This window comes from Phascolarctos cinereus, unplaced genomic scaffold (assembly GCF_003287225.1).
Source record: "Phascolarctos cinereus isolate Bilbo 61053 unplaced genomic scaffold, phaCin_HiC Scaffold_9;HRSCAF=440, whole genome shotgun sequence".
Taxonomy (NCBI): domain Eukaryota; kingdom Metazoa; phylum Chordata; class Mammalia; order Diprotodontia; family Phascolarctidae; genus Phascolarctos; species Phascolarctos cinereus.
The window spans coordinates 187,601,447-187,626,065 of record NW_027556402.1 but is presented as its reverse complement, the minus strand read 5'-3'; the positions used below and the strand labels follow the sequence as shown (position 1 = coordinate 187,626,065).

At 39.8% G+C, this 24,619-nt stretch overlaps 1 protein-coding gene across 1 annotated transcript in view; it reads right to left on the bottom strand.

Annotated features, from left to right (window-relative positions):
* Positions 1-24,619, bottom strand: part of SLC2A9 (solute carrier family 2 member 9) — a 314,145-nt gene that overhangs the window by 106,053 nt on the left and 183,473 nt on the right. Inside the window, exon 13 of the mRNA XM_020992085.2 lies at positions 1,905-2,006. Coding sequence (XP_020847744.2) covers positions 1,905-2,006 — 102 coding nt within the window. The remainder of the gene's footprint in view (positions 1-1,904; positions 2,007-24,619) is intronic.

Here is a 24,619-nt window from a genome sequence, read left to right as displayed (position 1 = left end):
TACATGTTTTATGTATGTGCACATGTAATATATACACATGCACATATGTATATCAATATTATGTATATATGTACATATGCATGCATATGTATGTGTGTATATGTGTATATCTCAAGTAACACCTTTTACATGAGGCCTTTACTGACCTGATTCCAAGTGCTCGAACCCTTTCTCCCTAATCACCTCATATTTCTCTGGGTATGTGTGTGTGTAGGGGCATATATTAGTGCAGCTGGGTGGTGTAGTGGATAGAGTGCCAAGCTTGAAGTCATCTTCCTGAGTTGAAATCTGACCTCAGACACTAGCTGTGTGACCCTGGACAAGTCACTTAACCCCGTTTACCTTAGTTTTCTCATCTGTAAAATGAGCTGGAGAAGAAAATGGCATATCCTCCCAATATCTCTACCAAGTAAACCCTAAATAGGGTCACGAAGAGTCAGATAGGGCTGAAAATGACTTAACAACAACAACAATATGCATGTGTATGTATGTGTACACATGTATGAATATGTATGTATGCACACATGTTGTTTCCCCTGATGAAACATAGGTTCTTTGAAAGCAGTGACTATTTCATATACATGCATGCATGCATACATACACATGTGTGTGTACACATATATAATTTCCATGGCCTGGTACATATTAGGCACTTAATAAGAGTTTGTTGGTTGATTAATAATTCCATTCCCCACATGTGGGGCATCTCCCAGGTGTGACCTAGGCCCTGATATCTTAGTATATAATTACTGAGTTGCTATCATATGTGAGTTCAATCTCATTCCTGGAGACCCAAGCCTCAGACTTACATTCTCTGCCACCCCTTATCTTAGTTCCCCAGTTCTTAGAGAGAACTAAGGGCACACTCTATCGACATAGCACCATGGACGTTAGAGGCCCCAGTCAGCCCAACACATATACACCTAGCACGTGCTAGCAAATTCCTATTTCCTATTCCCCTAATCTCAATGATTCAAAGTGATTGTCTCCAAGAGTGAAAGCCCTCTTCCTCTGCTAGCTATCCCCATACCCTTATCTTATCTTATTGGATGCAATTTAATCTCACATTCCCTGATCTATTCCTTCTCTGCCTTCTCCTTCCATTGTGCCCTGGTTCAACCATTATCACAATTTCTTGCACTTTTGATTTCTCCTTTTGTATCCTTCCCAGTATCCCTCCCTCTCTAAGCCTTGCTGCTCATCACAGAAGCCAGAACCAGAAATGAATTTTCAGATTATCTAGTTGTATCCCTTCATCACACAGATATAAGGAAGCTGAAGCCCAGAGAAGGTAAGTGACTTACCAGGACCACAGAGGTAGTGGCAAAAGCAGAAGCGGGTCAAGAAAAAGAGTTAGCATAGCCCTTGATCTCTGCTACCCCTTTCAGGCACCTCTGCCATCATGACTCAGAAACCTTCTCCTCCTTTGAAGTTTACTACGCCTGCTTTATCACTTGGTTCTTTTTACGATGATCTATCATCCTGTAAGTGATTCTCCCTTCTTTCTCAAATAACTAATGCCTCATGCAATAACTGTAACACCAATCCCATCGTGTTAGTGTCAGTGTTGGTAAACCTTAAGATGATATAAAAATGTTTGTTATTCCTATTGAACATTATTATTTCGATTTTCAAAAGGCTCAACTAAAAACAAACTAAAAAGAGTCTATCGTGTGAACTATAAGATTAAAGAGGCCATTGGCAGAGCCAAGAAACAATTGAATCCTTTAACTCCAGCCATGAGGTCTCCAAGAAGGAATTAGAACAGATATATAATTTGAAGATGACTAAAACAAGAGCTGCAAGCAGGCTGTATGAAATATAACAAGTCTCATATTCTGAAGAGATGCGGGGAAATTACCAACACTTGTGTTACCATACAGCCACAAACAATAGCCCCATACCTGTAGTGTCAGAGTCACAGTGAGGATTCCAAAGAAGAGGGCCATGAGCACAAAGCCACCAATGAGGAGAGGTCTGCGCCCCAGACGTTCAATGACCAAGCCCTAAAACAGAGGGGAAAAGAAAGTGATTGTGCTGCAAGGACATCCATTGAGAAGAGCCCTCACTAAGCCAATCTTGCTGAGGCTGCAGAGGCCCAGAAGTTCCAAGGTCCTAGTTTGTGCCTAACGCTGCTGATCCCCAAGGAAGGAAGGAAGGAAGGAAGGAAGGAAGGAAGGAAGGAAGGGAGGGAGGGAGGGAGGGAGAAAGGGAGGCACACATTGGCCACATCCAAAAATATGTACTTCTCTGCACATTTAATCCATAAAGGAGCACCGAGTATGGAGTATGATATTCCAAAAGGCAAAAGATACAGCACTTTTTAGGAATTATATTTTTATTAATTTATTTTAAACTTAAATCCTAAAACTTAAATACACAATATGAAAAGAAAAATAAGCATATAAACTTAAATACTAAATCAGAAAAGAAAAAAAGGCATTGCCATGTACACAGCAGAATGTAAGAGAGGATTCAAAATAAACAGCAATAAAATTTCCTTTTCAAGAAAGCCTATATAATAAAAACTACATACTGTGTTCATAGCTGTCCATCTTTGCTTCCTTGTGAGTTTTCTTTTGTTCCCTGAAAGATATAGGCTTGCAACCAAGAATAACTTACTCAGAAAATAATCCTACAAGGAAAAAACTGTCCCCAATTTGTTATTTTTCTTTTTTTTTTTCTTTTTCTGGTGAGGCAATCAGGGATGAGACTTGCCCAGGGTTACACAGCTAGTAAGTAGTAAGTATCAAGTGTCTGAGGCCAGATTTGAACTCAGGTCCTACTGACTCCCAAGAGCTTTATCCACTGTACCACCTAGCTGCCCCTAATTTGACATTTTTCAATAGAAACTTGGAATTTTCCCTAGATCATGTATGATTTGACTTATCGTAACTTTATTCAACAGAGGGCAGAGCTTCCCAAAATTCAAAATGTGTAAATTTAATGAAATTTCCTCACATTGTACTTACTATTTCTTTCTCCCTGGTGTATTGTATCTTGGGCTTGCCTACCCTTCAACATGGCTTTATTCATTTTATCTCCAGTGAAAAATGTATACTTGGAGGGAAGGACTATTGGGAATCTGGCAGAAGCCATTTAATTATCTGTTTTCTGACAGCTTGTCTGACCAAGTTGGACAAAGAAAACTATCATCGGTTATTGGCATTGGGCTAGAGGGTAGGGAAGGAAGCTGTCTAATGAAGGGTCACTATCCGGACCCTTAGGGAACATGGTCAGCACATCACAGTTAGCACATGTGAAAGACTGTCAAGTCTTGACATGAAAACTTAGCGATGAGGAAGACCAGCCTCATGTGAAGGTCTTTACAGGCTGGTGAGTAGGTAATGGGAAAGTGATCAGAAGTATCTAGTGGGCAATGAGACTACTCTAAAGTAGCAGAATGACCAAGATGTCTTAGACTGAAGAGTCATTTTATCTGTGAGCTTTACAGGTAGTAAGCACTTCTTACATTCTAAAGGGCTTTCACATCTGTTATCCATTTGACCCTTTATGTCAGCCCTCTGAGGTAATTAGGACAGACACTATTATCTATTGACTCATAAAGAAACTAAGGCACAAAGAGGTTAGTCAATTTGTTTAAGGCTAATTATTCAAAAAGTTGGGAACAGGGGGCAGCGAGGTGGCACAGCAGGTAGAGCACTGGCCCTGAAGTCAGGAGGACCTGAGTTCAAATCCGGCCTCAGACACATAACACTCACTAGTTGTGTGACCCTGGGCAAGTCACTTAACCCTAATTGCCTAAAAACAACAACAATAACAACAAAAGTTGGGACAGAAATGTCTCTCATTATTCTCAACTCTGTGTTAGTTCAATTATGCCATCTCCCCTACCCTAATCCTATGTCTGAATTGCTGGTTTGAACCAATTTTTGAACTGGAAATTTACATCTCTTTCAAAACCTAGGATAGTGCATATCACATAGTCGATTCACATTATGTGTGTGCAATTATAGAGAATTCATACGTATGCATATTTGCAAAAAGAGTTAATTATATACATCTGAAACAAACCAGTCATGTTCAACTGAGAAATGACACTGAGGAAACAGTCGGGAGCATGAAACCAACAAAAACATTTAAGAAGTAAAATGAGGATATTTAGATCCTCTCCATTTCAATAGGTAATCATATTATCCTCTAATGAAGCTATCTCATTCTCCCCGTCACATCAAAGTTTAGTATGTCAAAAGGGATTACAGTAAACGTCTCATTTCAGTCACTATTAAAATCTTAGCACAGACATTAACTTGAGATGAATACCAACATCTCAAGGTTATTCACGTAAAGCATAGGCTACTTCCAGACTCTGTATTTGGTCCAGGAAATCATGGAAAGAGTGCTAGATGTAGAGTCAGAGGATCTAAGTTCAAAACCTGGCACCGTGTCTTATTGACTTAATATTATTATTGTTATTTTTTTAAACTTTTCTGGGCTTCAGTTTGCTCATCTGTAAAATGAGGGATTTGAATTAAATGATCTCTGAGGTTCCTTAGCTCAAAGTCTATAATTTTCGGATCCCATAAGTATATTTACAAACTGGACATATCTACTGGGTAACCAGGGTGGTATTCAAGAATGATCTGAAAGAACTGAGGGTTATTTAGCCCGGAGAGCTGGCTCCTAGATTTCTCATATGCCTAGATCTTGATACAGAAGGCTACCTCCATCACCCCTTTTATCTATGCTGTTCCTTTTTGAATGAGGGATGATCTCCTGCAGACATATTCTAGTCATGAGTCATATCCTACCAAGCCTCAGTGATGCCTATCAGGTTAAATTTGTCTTATTATGGTAATATCTCTACTTTCGAATCTCGGGTTCCTATTTCTTGTTTCTTGCCCATGCTTCATGTAGATATCTGAAGCCATAGATCTTAATGTTAGCTTTCTTCTTGGATACTGTCTATTGTGAATTACTAATTTTTTAGGGGATAATCTTTTTCATATGATGTTTTTGCTGCTCTCAGAAGTATCTAATTTACCAAATATTTGTGGACAATTTTCTACCCCCCTTTCTCATTTTATATCACCTTTAATCAGAGAGTCTTAAGATATCTTGATATTTTCAGTCATGGTCCAGAAATTCAAATCCCATTCTCAGATAATATCTTCTTAGACAGGTATTTACATCACAAATCCTCCTTTCTCTTTGGAAACTGCAACTCATGACTTCCTCTGCTCTAACTACTGACCTCTCTGGCTTTCTTTAAGTCCCAACTAAAATCTCACCTTCTATAGGAAGTCTTCCTCAACTCCTCTTAATTCCAGTGTCTTATCTATGTAAATTATTTCTTATTCTGTACACAGCTCGCTTTGTATTTTTTTGTGTGCATGTTTTTTCTCCCATTAAGCTGTAAGCTCCTTGAGGGTATGATCTATTCTTTTGACCTCTTTTTGTATCCCTAGGGCTTAGCACAGAGCCTGACACAAGAGTAGTTGCTTAATAAACATTGATTGATTGATATTCAATTGGGAATAATCATGAATATAGGAGTCTTTGCCATTAAGGTTTTTAGTTTTGAGCCCAGGACTTCCAAATCCCTGGCAACTCTTCCTAGGTCCCTTTCAGAAATGTATCCACATGAATCTCAGGGGATGCTATGTTTTAAGTCTGTCAAATCTCAGGAGGCTTTCTATGAGGTCCTGCATACATGCCCTAGGAAGACATGAGGTTTCTCGTGTTTATGTCAAGTTGACAGGCAGATGGTTCAGTGACCCTCAACAGCAAATCAATGGTGACCAGAAGTAGGGGACAAAGCATCCTATACTCCTGTCTTCTCAAATTGCTGAATGACCTCCATCTGGATAGCAGCTGTGGAGCCATAACATTTTCTAGAGTACATGAAACTATTTCCTTCTCCAAACCATTATCATCCTCTATGAAGAAAAATATGTTTTGATCATTGTGTTTCAAAATAATTTGTTTCCTCTGTAATTCTATGTATTGCATTTGTTTGTTTGCTGACAAACATAATTCCGAGAAGGGGTCCATAGGTTTCACAGACCACCAAAGAGGCATATGATATGTAATGAGGTCAAGAACTTTTGCTCTACTTCAGCAGTTTTCAATGTGCGGCCCAAGGACATCTAAGGGTTCCAGAGACCCTTGGGGGGGGGTCCAAGATCAAAACTATTTTCATAATAATGCTAAGAAATTTAAATTTCAAATATGGTAAATATTGATAGATACAACCCACATAAACCAAAGCTCTCTTCAGGGGTGGATGGTCCTCAATAGTTTTTAAGAGTCTAAAGGAGTCCTGAGACCAAAAAGTTTGAGAATCCCTGATCTACACAAAATGTCTAATGTTTGCTATTTAACCCCAAGCATTCAGCAGTTTTGGTGTGCTTGCTTTGAGCTAAGATGCTTTCCTCAGCTGATTCCTGAGGTACAGATATTTTGAAATAATGAGAGGTTGGTGGAACTTAAATTTGAAGAAGAAAGTCCTCTCTGTTTTATCGACTGGAATGAGGTCTGTAGTCAATCACCGTTGACTGTGGACAAACTATTTGCATGTCTTGCCTCAAGAAGAAAGTCTCTCCATCTTCATACTGCACTGCATGCTGAGAGTTCTCCCAGCTGAGAACTCTTCAAGATGACATTGTCATGCACCCTGAAGTAGAAGGCATGCAAGAGATGCACCAGGAACACCAGAAGCTGTTGTGTGATAATGACAAGACCCTACTCTGGATGATGTCCTCTAAATCAGAGGATCATAAGTACCACATACATTGGCAGTGGCTACTTTGCACTATAGGATGAAGATCAAAGAAAATCTGGAAATCTTGCACTAAAATGTGCAAAAAGTTCAGATGCTTCTAATGCTAGAGAAAGAAAAACCTGTGGGATAGTCTGTGATGTGGACCGACCACAAAAGTGAATCCAAAGAAATATTTGAAAAAGAAACACATATAATACAGGAATATCTATTGAGTAAGAAAGAAGAAGAAGCACAAGAGAGGGAAATTATTGTGGGAAGATGAGCAAGAAAGTCAAGCAGCTCTATCAGAGGCTGAGGAGGCAGAGGCCACACAGGAATGTGTGATAATGGAGCAAGAGGGGTGGAAGGCCATGACGACCAGACAAAGCAGATTTCTAACAGATAAAATCAGAGTTGGAAGAAAAGATCCAGAAACCTAATGTGGAACTTCTACAGGATTTTAGATATTTGTTGGAAAGGAATTACAGAGAATCAAGTTTGAAACCTTTTTGTATTTAACTGTGGAGACTGAATTTTTACAACTCTTTCAAATGTTTTCTCTTTCTTTTGCATTGGGACTGGCACTGAGCTACAATTGCTACAGTGGGCCTGAAGATAAGCAGAGATCATGATTTCACTTGGCTCCTCAAGAAAAACATAGACCACTTACATAACAGGAAGTATTCAAATTGAGACCAGCGGGCAAACGACATTCTACGTGAGGACCCACGGGAGAATGGGTGAAATGATGTTGGAAAACTTTGACACTGGCTGAGAAACCAGACCTGTTGCTTAGAGACCAGATCGGTTTAATACTTAACTCAGAACCTAGGTTATGCTGCCCAGAAACCCAGTCAGATCTGAAGACTGATGCAAGGAATGTGAGGAGTTTTCTCCCACAATTTTTTATGCTATTGTTAGGTTTCTAATTTTTCTTGTATTGTGATTAATCATTGCATAAGAAATGCTGCTAATTTGAAAACAGATACCTAGGGGCTGATGCAATTTTGTCACTGGAAAGTCCGTCTTTTATATAGACTGTGGTCCTTATAGTTTAAAAAAAAGCATTTAGTTTGGAATCTTTTACTTAAAAAGAATAATATAGTAACTTAAGAGTTTGGGAAAGTAACATAGACTTGACAAGTATCCAAGCAGTTCTCAGAGATTTACCAGATTTTAAGTCCACTGGGACCTTCACCCTTGGTCTCCATGAGAGAAGTTGTTGAAAGAATGTTGTGATGTTAAATAATGAGGTGGTTTAATGAGAAACTAGGATCGCCCAAATTTATTTTATAAAGAGTGATTCTCACCTGATAGATTGACCATTGCTTATGAAAATTATGAAAATGCATCTGGGATGGTATGTATTGAAGTTACATCTTTGAGACAACCTAGTATCAACAGATCTCAGATTTAAAGAGTTTATTTTGGTCTTAGGGATTAGTAGGTGATACCTTCAGATTTGGATGCCTGTCAGCCTTAAGACTTATAGTAACCAGTGTTTTTCCAGGTTTTTTTATTCATTGGATAGGTAGAGTCACAGAATATGAATATTATTTTCTTAATTTCTAACTGTTGATGCCCATTCTAGCATGGATTTAAACAAGAAAGGATGAGGAAGATAAGGTTTATCTGTGTTTATTGTTAACTTATTGCAACAACATAAAAAATAATAATAGCTGGACTTAAGCTTTGATTGGTGATCTGAGGAAAATCTCTTAGGGCTGTAATTTCATATTGTTCTGAGTTTTAATTTCAGGTATGATTGTCTGAACTGTCATTAAGCCAATAAGCCACAATTTAAAGGAAATGCTAAGTGCTCCTCAAAGGTGCTGCAATCTGAGAACTGCTAGAGGTGTCTATCTGTGCTTAGAAAGTTTGAGAGGATGATGACCTTGCAAATGGGATAATAGGATCCTCTTGACTCAGTTTCCCCATTGTGTTATTTCCTTCTAAACAAGTAATTCCCCACCTGGTTAATTCTGAGCCTGGCTAGGTAGAACTTTATTGAGTTCTGTAAAACTGAGCCTGTGGAACCTTGCTCTAGGATTGGATGTTCCAAAGTAAAGGTTAACTATGACTCTTAACCTGGAATCAAATAGAGTTTGTTTGTCTTTTTTTTTTTTTTGCTAGGCAGTGGGGTTAAGTGACTTGCCCAGGGTCACCCAACTAGTAAGTGTCAGGTGTCTGAGGTCGTATTTGAACTCCGGTCCTCCCCACTCCAGGGCTGGTACTCTATCAACTGTGCCACCTAGTTGTCCCTCAAATAGAGTTAAGGAAGTTTTTTCCTGTTATGCTTATGTCATCTCTATCTGTTCCCTTAAAGGGAAACTTTTGATGTTATAACCATTTCCTCTCATAACAAGAGCTGGTGAATTGTAAAAGTTTATACTTATGAGGAATCCTGTTGCTGAGATACTCAATATCTATAATGGGATAAATGTGAAAGATCTTATTGTTTTTAATTTCTACTCTGCATTTCTGGTCATTAATAGTTATATATTCATGTATAAAATTAAGTGTTTAAACTCTCATTCTTTCTGGAAGATTTGAGGATAATATATCATCAAAGGAGGAGGATAGCACAATTAAATAAAAATGCGATGTGCTGAAGAAGTAAAAGTTTTAAATTTCAATGGACTAATAAGCTTCACTCTGAGAAAATGCGACAAGCAAACAAAACCAAAAAGCTCCACGCATGCAGGCCTCCTTGCTTTCCATCTCTGTTTAACATTCTTCTACCCCCTGGACAATTCAGAACTCAATTCTGCCTCATCAGACTCTTTCCCTTCTTTGTTTTCTCTCTGAAGCACTTTTCTTTTCAATGAACATCCACCATCTCTTCTAGGTGAGAGGTCAAGCTTCACTTTGTGAATACAAAGTGTTAATTGCTGATGACAGAAATACAAACATAGGGGCAGCTAGGTGGCAAAGTGGATAGAGCACTGGCCCTGAAGTCAGGAGGACCCGAGTTCAAATTCGACCTCAGACAAAACACTTGACACTAGCTGTGTGACCCTGGGCAACTCACTTAACCCCAATTGCCTAAAAAAAACAAACAAACATAGCACACTTTCTTACAAATTAGTGCAATATCCCCACCCCACCCAAAGCCATCCTTTCTAGAAAGGACCTTTATTCTTTGCCAACATCTTTGATGGGGGGAACTTCTGGAGTGTTACAGTTTACTTGCTGTTTCTGTTCACTGCACTAGGCGGGTGGGGAACTTTCGGCCTCAAGGCCACATGTGGCCCTCTAGGTCCTCAGGTGTGGCCAATCCAAACTGGATTCCGGCAAAAGGCCACACTTGAGGACCTAGAGGGCCACATGTGGCCTCGAGGCCATAGGTTCCCCACCGCTGTAGGGTATCAATCACCGAGCTTCCCGCATAAGGCTTTATTCTTTACAGTAAACTTCTTACCTTTCCTTCCAGTGTTTTTGTTACCTTGCTCAGCTGTCTTTGATTGGCACTTTTCAGACTGCAGCCAAACTTTAACACAAACAATAGCTACCCCCACTGCTGTTTTCAGTGAAAGAGTTTCAAGTAGGAATCTAATTACCAAGAAGCTTTTCTTTTAATCTAATTATCTATCTCTTCATTCAGATACCCACTCCTCACTCTTCTGGCTTCATATTCAGATCTGAGGCTAATAAACTGAACTGCTTTTGATTACCAAGTAGCTGATTTCTAACAAGCCCTAATTCAGTCTTGAGTTGCTGTGTGCGAATGGATTCTAAGTAGAAATGTAGTTACTAGCAAGACTCTATATTTACTTAATTCTAATTAACTAACTCTTCTCTCCTTGGTAATGGACTCCAGATACTAACTAGACTCTTCTCTGGCTATGGTGCTCTCTAACCTGAAAGTAGTGGCCTTTCTTGTTCCCCTCCCCTTCCCCTTTCCCATTTCCCAACTCACCATGAAATAATAAGGTCCCTCCATGGACCTCAAATTTGTCATCTGTATAATGAAGACATCTGATGATCACTTAGATCACTATGAGTTCTACAATTTTTTATTCTGTATTTTTAGGTCCTTTACAGCTCAAAGATTCTATAATCATTGTCAGCTATCAGGTTACAGTAACAAGACCCCATGCCATCTGTCTTATCTGTAAGCAAATTCAAATTCAAATTCACCAAACATTTGGTATGCATATACTCTGACAAGGCTGTGAACCAGATTCTGGGAATATAAAGACAGATATAACACAGAAGACTGCTTTCAAGAAGCTTTCAGCACAATAGAGGAAAGATTAGTACATAAATAACTAGGTACACAGGAAAGATCTGTGCAAAAGGATAGGAGTAATTTGAAGTTAGAAGAATTACTTTTTTTTTAAAGCAATTCATTAGCCAACTTTATTTTCTTCCTCTTTTCAGAATATGAAACTTTACAGGCAACTCTATAATTTTGGTTCTAATTCTACATTGTTAGATGTAATTAAGTCACAGGTTTGGTGAAATTGAGAAAACTTTTCTTCCAATTTCAGAAACATTTCCCACATGTGATTTTTACACTTTTAAATTAAATTATAATTAAATTAACACTTTTGTGTTAATTTCTACAAATGTAAAGGTTTTTTTTTTACACACACACAAACACACACACGCATACAAAATTTATATCTCCTGCTGATAGAATAGCAGGTAATAAAGATACAAAAGTAATAACTAATGATACAATATTTTCCAGAAGAGCAGATATTATTTTTTCCACATTTAATTGTGCTTCTAGCTTACAGTCACTTCTGACATGCATTAATATCATTGACTAGTTTTCAGATAGGAAATGCTTGCAGGGAGCTCAGTAAGGTGGCTGTGAATCGCTGTACGTGGGAAAGCATGAGAAGTTAGGCTTCCACAGCAGAACAAGGGAATTCTCAGACGGACTTCCAAGAACTTGCGGATAGTCCCTCAACCAATCAGAAAGCGACCCAGACAATCTGCGCAACAACTAGGTCCTTAAGAAAGAGCCTTGGAGGCCAAACCCCGCGGGGGTCAAGGACAGGGCAAAGGCTTTTCTCCACTGAGCTTGCTTAATAAATTATTGCATATTAACTGACACACCACGTGGGTGGAGATAGCTGCCATTTTTGAACGTGGGACCCATGAACTGGGAGGAGTTAACATGACATGGGAGGGGCGGTTCAGGAAGAGTGTCACTCAGACGAGCTGGACCAATCCTAGCTCTGATGGGAGGAGCAGGATCAGACTAACGGCACAAAAGCTGGCTCCCGCTTCTGTACAGTGTGCCTCTCCCACCAGGGGGCGCATCCGCTTCTTGCAAGAACCCTAATCAACGATTCTTCTTTCACTCCGGACTTAGTTTCGTTATCGAGAATGAAACCACCCCGCATTGCAACTGGGAAAGCAATGAGCTGCGGCGGCTCGCCGGGCTAACTTCCCAACCTTGCTGAGGGGGTCCAAGGGGCTCTATCTCTAACACTATATTAGGCAGCAAGTTGGGGACATCATTTGTACTTTACGTTCCTTGCTCTTGGACCTGTGAAAATCCCCTCCCAAACTATCCCTTGTGACTCCATGAGGTGCGCGACTTGGCCTGCGATGGGGCCAGGCCAGTTAACGTAGCCATCGTTATGATGGTCATCAGTTACAATGAGCCAAACATCATGAAGTCAGCCAAAATGAAGCCGTAAGTTTGGTTACCAGGAGATCACGGTGCGCAGTAAGAGAAATGTTGTAAGGCCGATCAACTGTGAAAGACTTGGCTCCTCTGATCAATACGATGTACCAGGACAATTCCAAAGGATTCATGAGGACAAAAGGCTATCTACGTCCACAAAGAGAACTGACCAACTCTGGGTGCAAACTGAAGTATAATTTTCTCACTTCATTTTTCTTGATTTTTTAAAAAAATATGGATAGTCCAGAAATATATTTTACATGATTTCAAATGTATGATTGATAGATTGCTTGTTTTCTCAGTGGGTGGGATAGGGTTTGGGAGGAAGAGAATTTGGAACTCAAAATTTTAAAATAATATTCAAAACATTTTTAAAAAAGCTAAATAATACAGTTTCTTTTTTGTCTTGGAGATAACAAGAAGAGTCATTGAATTTTATTGACTAATAGAGTGGCATGCTCATATTCATGCTTAAGCAAAAACACTGGCAATTATGTAGAAGACATATCAGAGTGGGGAGAAATGAAATCTTTTACCAAATGTCACAGAGCTAGTAAGTGTCACAAAACCTCAGTTCAAATCTTAGCTTTGATTCAATTCAAGCCAATTCATTTCTAAATTCCACTCCCTTTCTCTATAATAGAGGAATCACTTCTAAGGCCTTGGAGACTATTGCAAAAACCTGGTATAATCAAAAGAACTGGAATTAAAAGTTGTTGTTCAGTTGTATCCAACTTGTTCTGACTCCATCTGGGGTTTTCTTAAGAAAGATACTGGGGTGGTTTGCCATTTCCTTCTCTAGCTCATTTTACTGATGAGAAAACCAAGGCAAACAGGGTTACGTGACTTGCCCAGGATCACACAGATAGGAAGTGTCTGAGGTCAGATTTGAACTAAGGAAGATGAGTTTTCCCAACCTGAAGTTGGGTGTTCCATCTATTGCACCACCTTCTGGGTTCAAGTCCCACCTCTGCCATTCTCCATGCTTACACAAAGCACTTGAGTCCTATGGACTTCATTTCCCCCTACTATAGAATTAGCAAGTTGGAGTTTCCTTCCAGTTCTCTAAGCCAACGAATCCTTGATAAAAATACAACACTTTGCATACTGTAGCCATCAAACAGCATTAAGTCAGAGTCCAAGTGCCCATGAATAGATTTTGGGAGTTGGAAAGTTTGGGAATGTAGATGGGGAAAAAATATAGCTTTATTTTCACTAACCTTTGGTTTCCTTTGTAATCCTGTACATTTTATTTTAGGCCCTTAAAAACATTATTCTGAAAAGTGGTCCGTGGACTTTACCAGACTGCCAAAAGTCTAAGACACAAAAAAGGTTAGGAACCCCTGAGTAGAAGCCATAAAAAACATTATAAAATGTAGTAAGGAAAGAGTTTATTTAAAAATTCCACTTTTGGGGGGATATCTTAATTAATTTTGTTGAACTTTTCCTCTCTTTTAAATAATTATTTAATGTAATTCATCATTATTAAGGATGGCTCTCTGGAAGGGTCATGAGAAGGATCCAATAAGAAATGTCACTGATATAAAAACAAAAGATATGAATTAAAACTTTTTAAAATGAGAACAAAATAAGATCACTTCAGCTCAATTTGGATTGTAGATCTAAATGTGGATGAAAGTTTTGGCTTGAACCAAGCACCCATTAGATGTGGTAGTCATGTTTAATTCCTCCTTTGTCCATAGAGGATGCTACTCTATGTAGGCTAAGAATTTTTTGGTGACTAAGTAAAAGAGTGAATGTTAGCAATCCCAATTTTGTCGGGGAAGAGTGGCATTAGGGCAAAAAGGAGAATTGTAGATGTTTTTAGTTTGAGAAGAAGATACAAAAAGAATAAAGGTTAAAACAGAAGTTGTAGAAGGAAACATAAAAGTTGCTTTACTTTTCAGGTGACCTCTATTTAGAAACACACTTTTTCTCTATTATGAGTTGTAAAGCTCGTCTGTGGTATCATAAAGATGAAGGATGTCAACGGGATAGAAGTAGGCAAGGTTTAAATGCAGGTAAAATAAAAATATCCTTCCTATTAAAGCTAAGCCACATCATAAACATCACATATTCTTCTCTGGAGATTAGGTAAGAAAGAAAGAGCAAGAACGTGAGTATACATTTTGTGCTATTTTTATAAATGGAATTTATTCATAGATCTCTCTCTGAATCTCCTCGTACAGGAACCAGATAAAAAGTTAGTCATTTTCTCTGGGGAAGTGGTGATGACTCAGGTCTATGGAGAAAAGCAGATATATGCTGAAACCCATTCATAATAACCTGCTATTTGCTTTCATATTTTATAGAAGAGGCAGGGCAATACAGAAGAAAGAACTCCAGACTTGGAGTCAGAAGACTTAGATTAAGTACTGGCCCTGCCTCTGATGATCTATGTGACCAGAAGCAAGCCACTTAACCTCTCTGACCTTTAGCTTCCTCATCTGTTCTTCAGTAATTCAACATTCCACAATTGGTTGGTATAGATACTCCCTCCAATAACATAGATCAGGATCCTTCTGTGATGTAGGTGACTTTCAAGAGTTCCTATGGCCAAAAATGCATGACCCTAAAGTCAATTAGGTGATGAGAACCTCCAAATTTAGCTAGGCGGACCTTTGGATGACTAACAAACATGGCATCCATCACTAGACCTGTCCCTGAAATCCTTGAAACTTCATAGAATCTACCAAAACATGTTCTACCAGAATGAATCTACCAGAACACGTTGATATGTTCTTCAAGGATCCAGAGTTAACTCCTCTCCATTTGGAAACATAGTAGCAGCACTCTAGATTTGGAGATGAGAGAACCTGGGTACGCATAAAGGGTCTGCTATTTACTACCTATTATGACCTTGTTCAAATCGCTGCATCTCTAAGACCCTCAATTTACTCATTTGTAGAACAGGAGGGTTGGACTAAATGATCTTTACGATCCTTTTCATCTGTAAAAGGAGGATGATAATATCTGCTCTGTTAGTTAGTGCTTACAAAACACCTTGGTTTGAATCTAGATTCTGCTGATTTTGTAAAACTTAAAAAGCTATAGAAATGCAAGCTATTATTATTACTAGCTCCTGCAGATACTGTTACAGGCCAGTTGGTTAACAAATGAGAAAATATTAGGAAAAATGAACTAGATTAATTATAGAATAGAATCTGGGTTATTGTTTTCTGTTGTTTGTCCTTTGTTTTCAAAGAGGACCAGTGACACCAAGGGGTCTTGATTTGTGCATGAATTGGAATTAAGTGAGGCAGAATTGTAGAAAGTTGCCAGCCTCATACTCTGTTCCAGAGTCATCAAAGTCCAGTGGCAAGACAAAAATCACGATGACTGGTGATGGCCCAGGATGCAGTGGATGACCTTGGCATCTTTAATGTCTGACTAAGCTCTAAGTGCTCCACAGCATCTGCTTCAACTGCCTTTGTGGTCGTTGAAACAAAATGTTCTCGTCCACCCATTCTGCTGGGAGAAGTTTTCACATGCTTGGGGTAGACATTCCCCTAAGTCACCAATGGGTTTGAGGCCTATCGGTTACCCTCAACCTGGGTTACCCCATCTGCCAAGACAGTTTTATCAGATTGTAGCTGCTGAGCATGCTACAGCTTCCTGGAGCCACAGATGAGAGTCAGGTGAATCAGGTGGACACCAAAGGTGGATGAGCAGCCCTGAAAAGTGTTCGGCAAGCCTTCACACAAGAGATTTTAGTTCTCCCTGAACATCTCATATAGCCATTTGCCCAGAATCTGGGTAAAAATCCCTCCCTTTAAAAAGCCTTCTCAACTCATAATGTTTTTTCTGTTTCCTGAAATAGCAAATATTCCATGTACCATTCATTTAAAACTCACATTTATCATCATCATCATCATCATCATCATCATCATCATTTTATTGGGAGGAAGTGGGTCAAAGCTGAAGAAGCCCAGGAATGAGTCAGAATGCTAGGATTCTAGTTCCAGCTCTTTAACTCATTTGTTGTGTGACCTAGGACAAGGCAATTCCCTTTTCTGGGCTTCAGTTCCTTTATTTGTCAGACGAAGAGACTGAACTAAATTATCACTAAGGTGTTTTGTAGTCTCAAAATTAAATAAAACACTTCATGTGAAGTTTAAAAAAAATACTTCCCAGTTTAAGAATGACTTTTGTCTCCCTTGATCTTCACACCAATCCTGGGAAGTGGGCAGGGATTGTGATCTTGAGGATAAGGGAAGTCATATGACTTGCCCAAGATCATACAGTGTTTTAGCCACAACTGAAGCCAGCTCCCCAGATTCTGGAGAGCCTCTGAGGCTCCTTTTAGCTCTGCCGTTCTGTTTTTCTATGACTCCAAGAAGTGCCCACTAATCGAATGCTTACCGTTTACTACCCAGCACTGTAGGAGTAAAATGTGATGAGATGCTCCCCAGGAACTTACAGTGTAATTGCGGAAACAAACAGCAACCACATCAAACAATGAAAATAATCAAAGGAAGAGCCCTTAGGGATCACCAATTCCTACTCCCTCATTTTACGTATGAGAAAACTTATGACCCCAGAGGGAAAATGACTGTCTCAGAGTCACCCAGTGATGAGTAGTTGATGGCAAAAGCGGCACTAGAACATGGGCATCCAGACACTTAGGTCAGTTAGTGGATAACACTAAACAACCCTGTGAAGTGAAAATTAGAGGTATTATTGGCTCCATTTTACAGATGAGGAAACTAAGGCTCAGAGACAGGAAAAGATGAACTTAGGATCACACCGCTTATAAGCATCAGAGCCTGGACTAACACACTAGTCTCTTGACTAACTCAGTGCTCTTTTCACCACTCCATGCTTTGGATCAGAGGTGTCATACACAAGGCCCACTAGAGTGTGGACAGAACCTTATTAAAATGGAATTGGGAAATATTTAACAAAATAAATAAAAATTCAATAAAACATGGATGATGTTTATGTGTGGTTTTCTAATTTGCTTGTGTCCTCAGGCATCCTTATGTATGGTTTAGCTGCTTTAGGCCCATTTGAGTTTCACACTGCTGCTTTAGATCAATAATTCAGCATTCCTCTATTCAGAATTTACCCTCCATCAGACATTGTGCTAGGCCTTAAGGGGAATTCAAAAGCAAGACACAGCTCTTGATTCCTCTGCAATTAGCTTCATAATTGCATACCAAAGAATACTGCAGAAATGCATGGCCATAATTTATATCTAAGTAAATTTACACATGTTTTGTATGATTGCTTATTTGCTTAAAAGTTACTTTTTTCAGCAACTGGTAACCAGTAATCCATTCCTAATTCCTTACAAATTCTGAATTAATAAGCTTTTATTATGCTGCCATTAATCCTCAAAATCTTTCAACAGTTTAACATGCAAAGAGATTATTGACAACCATTGTCCTCACTCTTGAAAAGGCCACAGGGCCAGTGTAAACATGTTCCAAACATCAATGGTCTGGAGAAACGTTCCTCATCCTTCTCCACTTTTGCTTCTAAGACAATCACAGAGCTGTCACTGAGAGCTTCCTATTTTAGCTAATTATTCTTATGAACTGTGTGCAAAGTGCAGTTATTTCTATACTACAGAAGGATTGCAAGCACACTCTCCTATTTTGCTGATGGAGAAAAGACAATGAAGTGCTCTTTAGGCATTAATGGATAGATTGTTGGATTTTGTCCAAGTCTACGCTTAAGTTTAGATTTTTTAATTTTTTTAGTTTGCTTAATGAATAAAAAGAATACCCTTTATGGCTGAGCATTCAATAAATGATTTTAAAATCATTTAAAAATTTGTAACAATTTTGAAAAATTCTCTAGGTGTATAACCTTATGAAATGTGCTATGTAGTCTATGAGTAGATCCCTGCTGAGGGGCTGTCTGATATGTGACTGTCTCAGAGAAAGATGGAATAATGTCCTAGGCTCTTCTTTACATTCTGTCCTTAACCATGATCACATTCCATGCAATCTAAGCTCTGTGGGCCTATGTGCTGCTGAGGAGGAAAGAAGGAAGGAAAGAATAAAAGAAGAAGGAAAATAAGGAAGGAAGAAGGGAAGAAAGGAGAGAAGGGAGGAAAGAAGAAAGGACAGAAGGAAAGGGAAGGAAAGAAGGAAGGGAAGGAGGAAGAGATGAGAGAAAGAAAGAAGAAAAAAGGAAAGAAAGAAATAGGAAAATAAGGAAGGAAGGAAGGAAGGAAGGAAGGAAGGAAGGAAGGAAGGAAGGAAGGAAGGAAGGAAGAGAATGGAAGTAAGAGGACTAATTTTTATAATACTTTATCCAAGCCATGCAATTTAATACTGAATTTTCTATTATGTGAGAGGCAGTGTAATAGAAGCAAAAATGAACAATCAGAAGATCTGAATTAATTTCTTAGTTCTGACACCCCTTAGCTGTAAATACAAAGGACAGGAATGATGTCTTATATAAGGACATTTCTCTTATCCAGAAGTTACAGAACAACAGTTAGACTAAGCTATTGAGAAATTAGTAAAAAAAAAAAAAAGTCCTCTGAATAGTCAATATAGACGTCACAGTGTTCATACATTTCAATGAAAGGAAAAGCCCAATATTTCTAATTACAGTATCATTTATACAGCACTTTAAAGTTTCCAAAGGGCTTTGCAAATACTGTCTCATTTTATCCTCACAACAACCATGGTGAGGAGACTGATCAAATGACTTTCCCAGGGTCCACAACTAATAGGTGTCTGAACCAGTATTTGATTTCTGGTTTTTCTTACTCTGGGACATGTAGGTGGCCCAGTAGCTATAGTGCTTGGCCTAGAGTTAGGAAGACCCAAGTTAAAATCTGACAGATACTTACTGTGTAACCCTGGGAAAGTCATTTAATCAAGTCACTTAACCCTGTTTACTTCAGTTTCCTCATCTGAGCTGGAGAAGGAAATGGCAAACTCCACTAGCATATATGCCAAGAAAATCCCAAATGGGGTCACTAGGAGATGGACACAGATGAAATGACTAAACAACAACTTTCTTTCTCCAGGTCCAATACTAAAGCTATGGTGCCACCTAGCTAATTGATTTCTAATAATGTTGATCCTGAATTAAAAATAAAAGGTTGTATTAAATAAGAATATGGGGCAGGATCAGAGGATGCTCTGAGGTTTAACAACTGTGTACCTGAGGCTGCAGGGTCATACCTCCAAGCTCCTTCCTCTCCAGGGCTTCTTTTGAGGCATCAGGAAGTAGCCTAAGAGCTGGTGTTAGGAACTGGACTGGCTAGCAGGAGGCAAAGAGCCTAATACGAGAGTTTGGGAGTTCATAAGTGACAAAGGGAAGAATGATTCCCTGGTCCTGGGGAGTGAGATGTCATCAGTGGAGCTTGAAGAAAGACAGCGAGAGAATAGAGGGGGAGGGATGAATGTGTAAGATGGTGAATGGCAGGGCAAAGGGGGTCTTCAGTTATTCCTTGAGCCTGATCTGCTATGAATGGGGATCTGGGTCATCTCCCCACTTCCTTGCACTATACAGCACTACATGCCCCCAGGAGAGAGCACGGAGGGGAATCAGACCTGGTATCCTACCACTGATCTGAAACAAATCTTTTTGCGATCTTCCCAGTCTGTTTTTAGAAGAGAACTCTGGGCCCCGGACAAATAAGGGTGCATGAGGATGTGGAGCATATGGGACTAAGACAGGAAGCATGTAACATATTTGGAAAAAATTATCATAAAAATAACACACAAATTCAGCTGGTAAGATTCAATTATCTAAAAAATGCAGTGATAAGGAACAGCTTATTCACTAACTAGATGAGGTGTGGTTTGTTTGTCCTTATCTCTCCTTCCTCTGAACTGTGACAAATGGTTTGTCACTTAGAGCACAGTTTTAGAGCTATAAGGAGGCTTAGAGATGATCAAATCTAATATTCTTTATATTCCAGGTATGGAAAGTAAGGCTCCAAGAGAAGTGACTGGCCCAGGCGTTTCAATAAATCAACAGATATTTTTGCTAAACCCTCATGTTCCAAGTGCTAATAAAAGTGGACCTGTCCTTGCCTCCAAGTAGTTTACTGTCAACTGGAGGATATAACACATATCCAGATGCAGTAGTCAGGAAAGGGAACTCTGATCTAGACAGTTTATCGAGATTGCAAATGGAGACATGGGAGCCTCATTCAGTAACAATGGTGGGATTGATTATTCTTTCCTGAACAAAGGGAATGGGGGTGGTGGAAATATTTCGCATGTGGTAACAGGGCAGGTGGAAGGATCCCCATGCTGGCTAAGCCCTGATGGCCTACTGGACCGTATGAAGGATGGACCAGTGAGGTGTAGAGGGCTGAGGCAAGGGCTGACTACTTCCCTTCTAATCTAGGGCAACTGGGCTAGTAGCAGAGTCCAGATCTGAACCTAGTTCCCCTGACTCTAAAATGATGGCTCTTGTTAGAACCCCACAACTGCCTCCACTTGGCATATGCCTTTTGGTAGTTTTTTGTCTGGTCTCTCCATTAAGATTGCAAGCTACTGGCAAGCAGAGACTGTTTCTTCTCCCTTTTTCATGAAGCACGTAACACAAGACCCCCCCCTCAAAATAATAGCTAATATAGTGCTTTAAGGTTTGCAATACATTATATATGTATATTACTTTTATCGTCACAACCACCCTGTGAGATAGAAATTATTATTTCCACTTTACAGATGAACATACTTGGACTGAAAAAGGTTAAATCAGGAGTGGGGAACCTTCAGCCTCAAGGCTGCACATGGCCCTATAGGTCCTCAAGTGGATTCAGTCAAAGAGCCTCACTTGAGGACCTAGAGGGCCACATGTGGCCTCAAGGCTGCAGGTTCCCCACCTCTGGGTTGAGTGATTTGCCGAGGGTCACACAACTGAGGTGGTATTTAAACTCAGGACTTTCTGACTCCAGATCCAATGCTTTATCCACCATGATACCTCAGAGAAGTGCTCAGTGTTTGCCAACCAGTTTACCCTAACAGTCTAAGCCCAGCACTGAGAACATAGTACAGCAGGTGACGGAGAAAGGCTTGTTGAGTGGAATTGGCTACCAAAGGGGAAAGTGAAGAAAAGAGTGGAGCAATGAGAGAGTTTTGTACCTACTCCTGAAAAGTGTCTTGGCTGCTAGACAGTGGACCTTAATTCTAAACCAGGCTCTACCACTAGCTTTTTACATAACCCTAAACTAGTAATTTCCTCTCTCCAGGTCTCAGGGTCCTCCTCTGCCAAGTAAAGGTTGACTAATTCACCTTTGAGGTCTCTGCATCTCAGATATTTGTTGATTTAAAAACAGTGAACACTGTTCCACTCTTCAGATGAAAGCTCTTTTAGTCTCCCTTTTTCATCTTTCAAACCATATTAGAAGGATCTCCCCATTTTCTTCTCCTCTCTGGCCATAAAAGGAAGGCAGGAAATAAACATTTATTAAGTGTCTACTATGTGCCAGGATACTGGCACATCAATATATATTTTTAAATTTTTAACATTTTATTCCTTCTCAACTACATGTAAATAAAACATTTTTAAGTTTTGATTTTTTTCTTTTACAATTTTGAGTTCCAAACTTTATTCCCACCTTTCTCTCCTCCACTCTCACTGAGAAGACAAGCAGTTTGATAAAGGTTATACATGTGTAGTCAGGTAAAACCTCTTTCCATAATAGTACATAAATATATGTAAAGCTCAATGCTTTACAAATATCTTGTTTGATCTTCACAGCAACCCTGGGAAGTAGATGCTGTTATCTCCGTTTTGCATTTGGGAAAACTTCAATAGACAGAGGTTAAGTGCCCTGCCCAGGGTCACACAGCTAGTGACTGAGGGTAGATTTGAATTCAGGTCTTCCTGACTCTAGGCCCAGCAGTCTTCTTACTGTGACTGTACCACCTGACCCTGTGGCAAAAGGGGAACTTTCTCTTCCTCAAGGGCCAATTTCTTTAGCTTTGCTCTTGGTCCTCTTTCCTCCCACCACCCCTAGGACTTGGTGCCAGCGGTCATCCCTCTTTTATGTATCTCCAATTGTTCTCTCGCGATGGGCTCCATTCCACGCCTACAAAGACTCTTCTCTCCCAACCTCAAAACCCTTTCGTCCAACCCAGCCTCTATCTCATCTCTCTCCTGACCCTCAGTGCCAAACAAAGCAAAAACAAAAACACCTGCCTACACCCAAGGCCTCCATGTTCTTGCTCTACCTCCATTCCTCGTGATCTCAGACTCATAGTGGACTGTTGTCTCTACCTTTGAAAGGGACCTTAGAGATCATCTTAGCTCCATTTGACCAAGGTGAGAAGTAGAAAAAGTAGAATTTGAACCCAAGTACTCTGACACCAACTACAATGCTTATTCCAATATATTACACTACAGAAGCAGTGTGACATTGTGGATACCATGTGGGATTTGAGTCTGGACTCGGATCCCTCCTTTGACAATTAGTAGCCGTGTGACTCCAGGCAAATCGTATGAACTCTCCGAGTCTCAGTTTCCTCATGTGTAAACGAGGGAGTTGGGTCGATCGGCCTTCCCTAAATCTAGGATGCTGGCCCCTGGTCCCACCTCTATTCCTGGAGGTAGCTGGGGAGTGCAGTGGGTAAGGTGTTAGGCCTGGAGTTAGGAAGACAAGTTCAAATCTGGTCTGAGACACTTACTAGCTGTGTGACTCCGAGTAAGGCACTTACACCTCTTTTTGCCCCAGTTTCCTCAAGTGTAAAATGGGGATAAAAACAGCACCTACCTTGCAGGGTTGTCGTGAGGATCAAACGAGACAATATTTGTAAAGCGCTCAGCACAGTGCCTGGCACACAGGAGGTGCCATATAAATGATTAATCTCTTCCCTTCTCCCCATTGACTGTCTAAAACTGCCCTATTGAAGGTTACAAATGACTTACTCATCATATTCACTGATCTGTAGGGCCTCATCCTTCCTGACTGAGGGGGCATCGTGATACAATGGAAAGAACAAGGGCTTTGGAGTTAGAGGACCTCAGTCCAAACCTTGTTTCTATTGGTTACTACCTGAGCCTCCCTTAAGCAAATGACTTAATCTCCCCAGGCCTTTGTTGCCTCATCTCTAAAATGAGGCCTCTGAGGTCCCTTCCAGATTGATATCTATGATCTTTTAATTTCTCCACATTGTTAGATACTATTGCCTTCCCTCCCCCACTGCATAATGTCTCCCCTCCATTGGCTTCAGAGACCCCTCCCTCTTCTCCTTCTGTCAGTAGCACCACCACCGCCCACCCCAAAGCCCATGTTATATTAGCTTCATTTCTAGTATTCGAGAGGTTATAAAGCATCATGGTATTATTTACCCAAGAAACAGAGTGAATATCAGATGTCAATAATTAACACACATTCCTTTAAACCCTCCTAGAACAGTAATATTTTCTCCTCATTTTAAGCACTTTTATGCCCGATTCAACTCAAGGTCATGTGTGTCATCTAGATTCACTTTGCAAAATCTAGTTAGAAGTAAAATACCTTTTGAGTCCATTAAGCCTTTTATTCTTGAGGGCATCAAATATACGCAGCAGAAACTTCCACCATGGGGACACATTTATGAATGAGAATTACTGATGATGAGCCCTTTCTGTTTCTTAGAAGCAAACAGCATATTATACTTTTTATATGTTTATATATATATCTTTATTTATATATAATTTATATTATTTTTATATTACTTTCTATTTATAATAGAGGGTCTTAGACCTAGAAGGGTCTTTCAAGGGCACCAAGTCAAACACTTTCATTTTACAGCTAAAGAAACTGAGGCTCATAAAGGCCCCAAACTCTTTCCTGACCTCCAGCCTCAAATCTTTTTACTTGACATCTTGAACTGATGTCACACAGACCTCTGAAACTTAACATTTCCAAAACTAATCTCTTTATCTCCCTATCACCTCTGAAAAACATCCCACTCTTCCTAACTTACCTATTACTGTTGACATTACTACCATCCTCTCCATTACTCAGTCTCACAGCGGAAGTATTATCCTCAGTTCTTCACTTTCATCCTTCCCCGTTCAATCTGTGGTCAAGTTGTATTGACTGTACCTTTGTAACATCTTTTGTATATGCCTCATTCTCTCCTCTGAAACTGCCACCAACTTGGTGAAGGTTCTCATTACCTCACACATGGACTAAAACAATTAGTCTCCCCACTTCAAGTTTCTCCCCTCTATAGCCTATACTCCATTCAGCTATCAGAGTGACTCAAGAAACATCAGTGGTGGGAACAGCTAGGTGGTGCAGTGGATAGAGCACCAGCCCTGAAGTCAGAAGGACC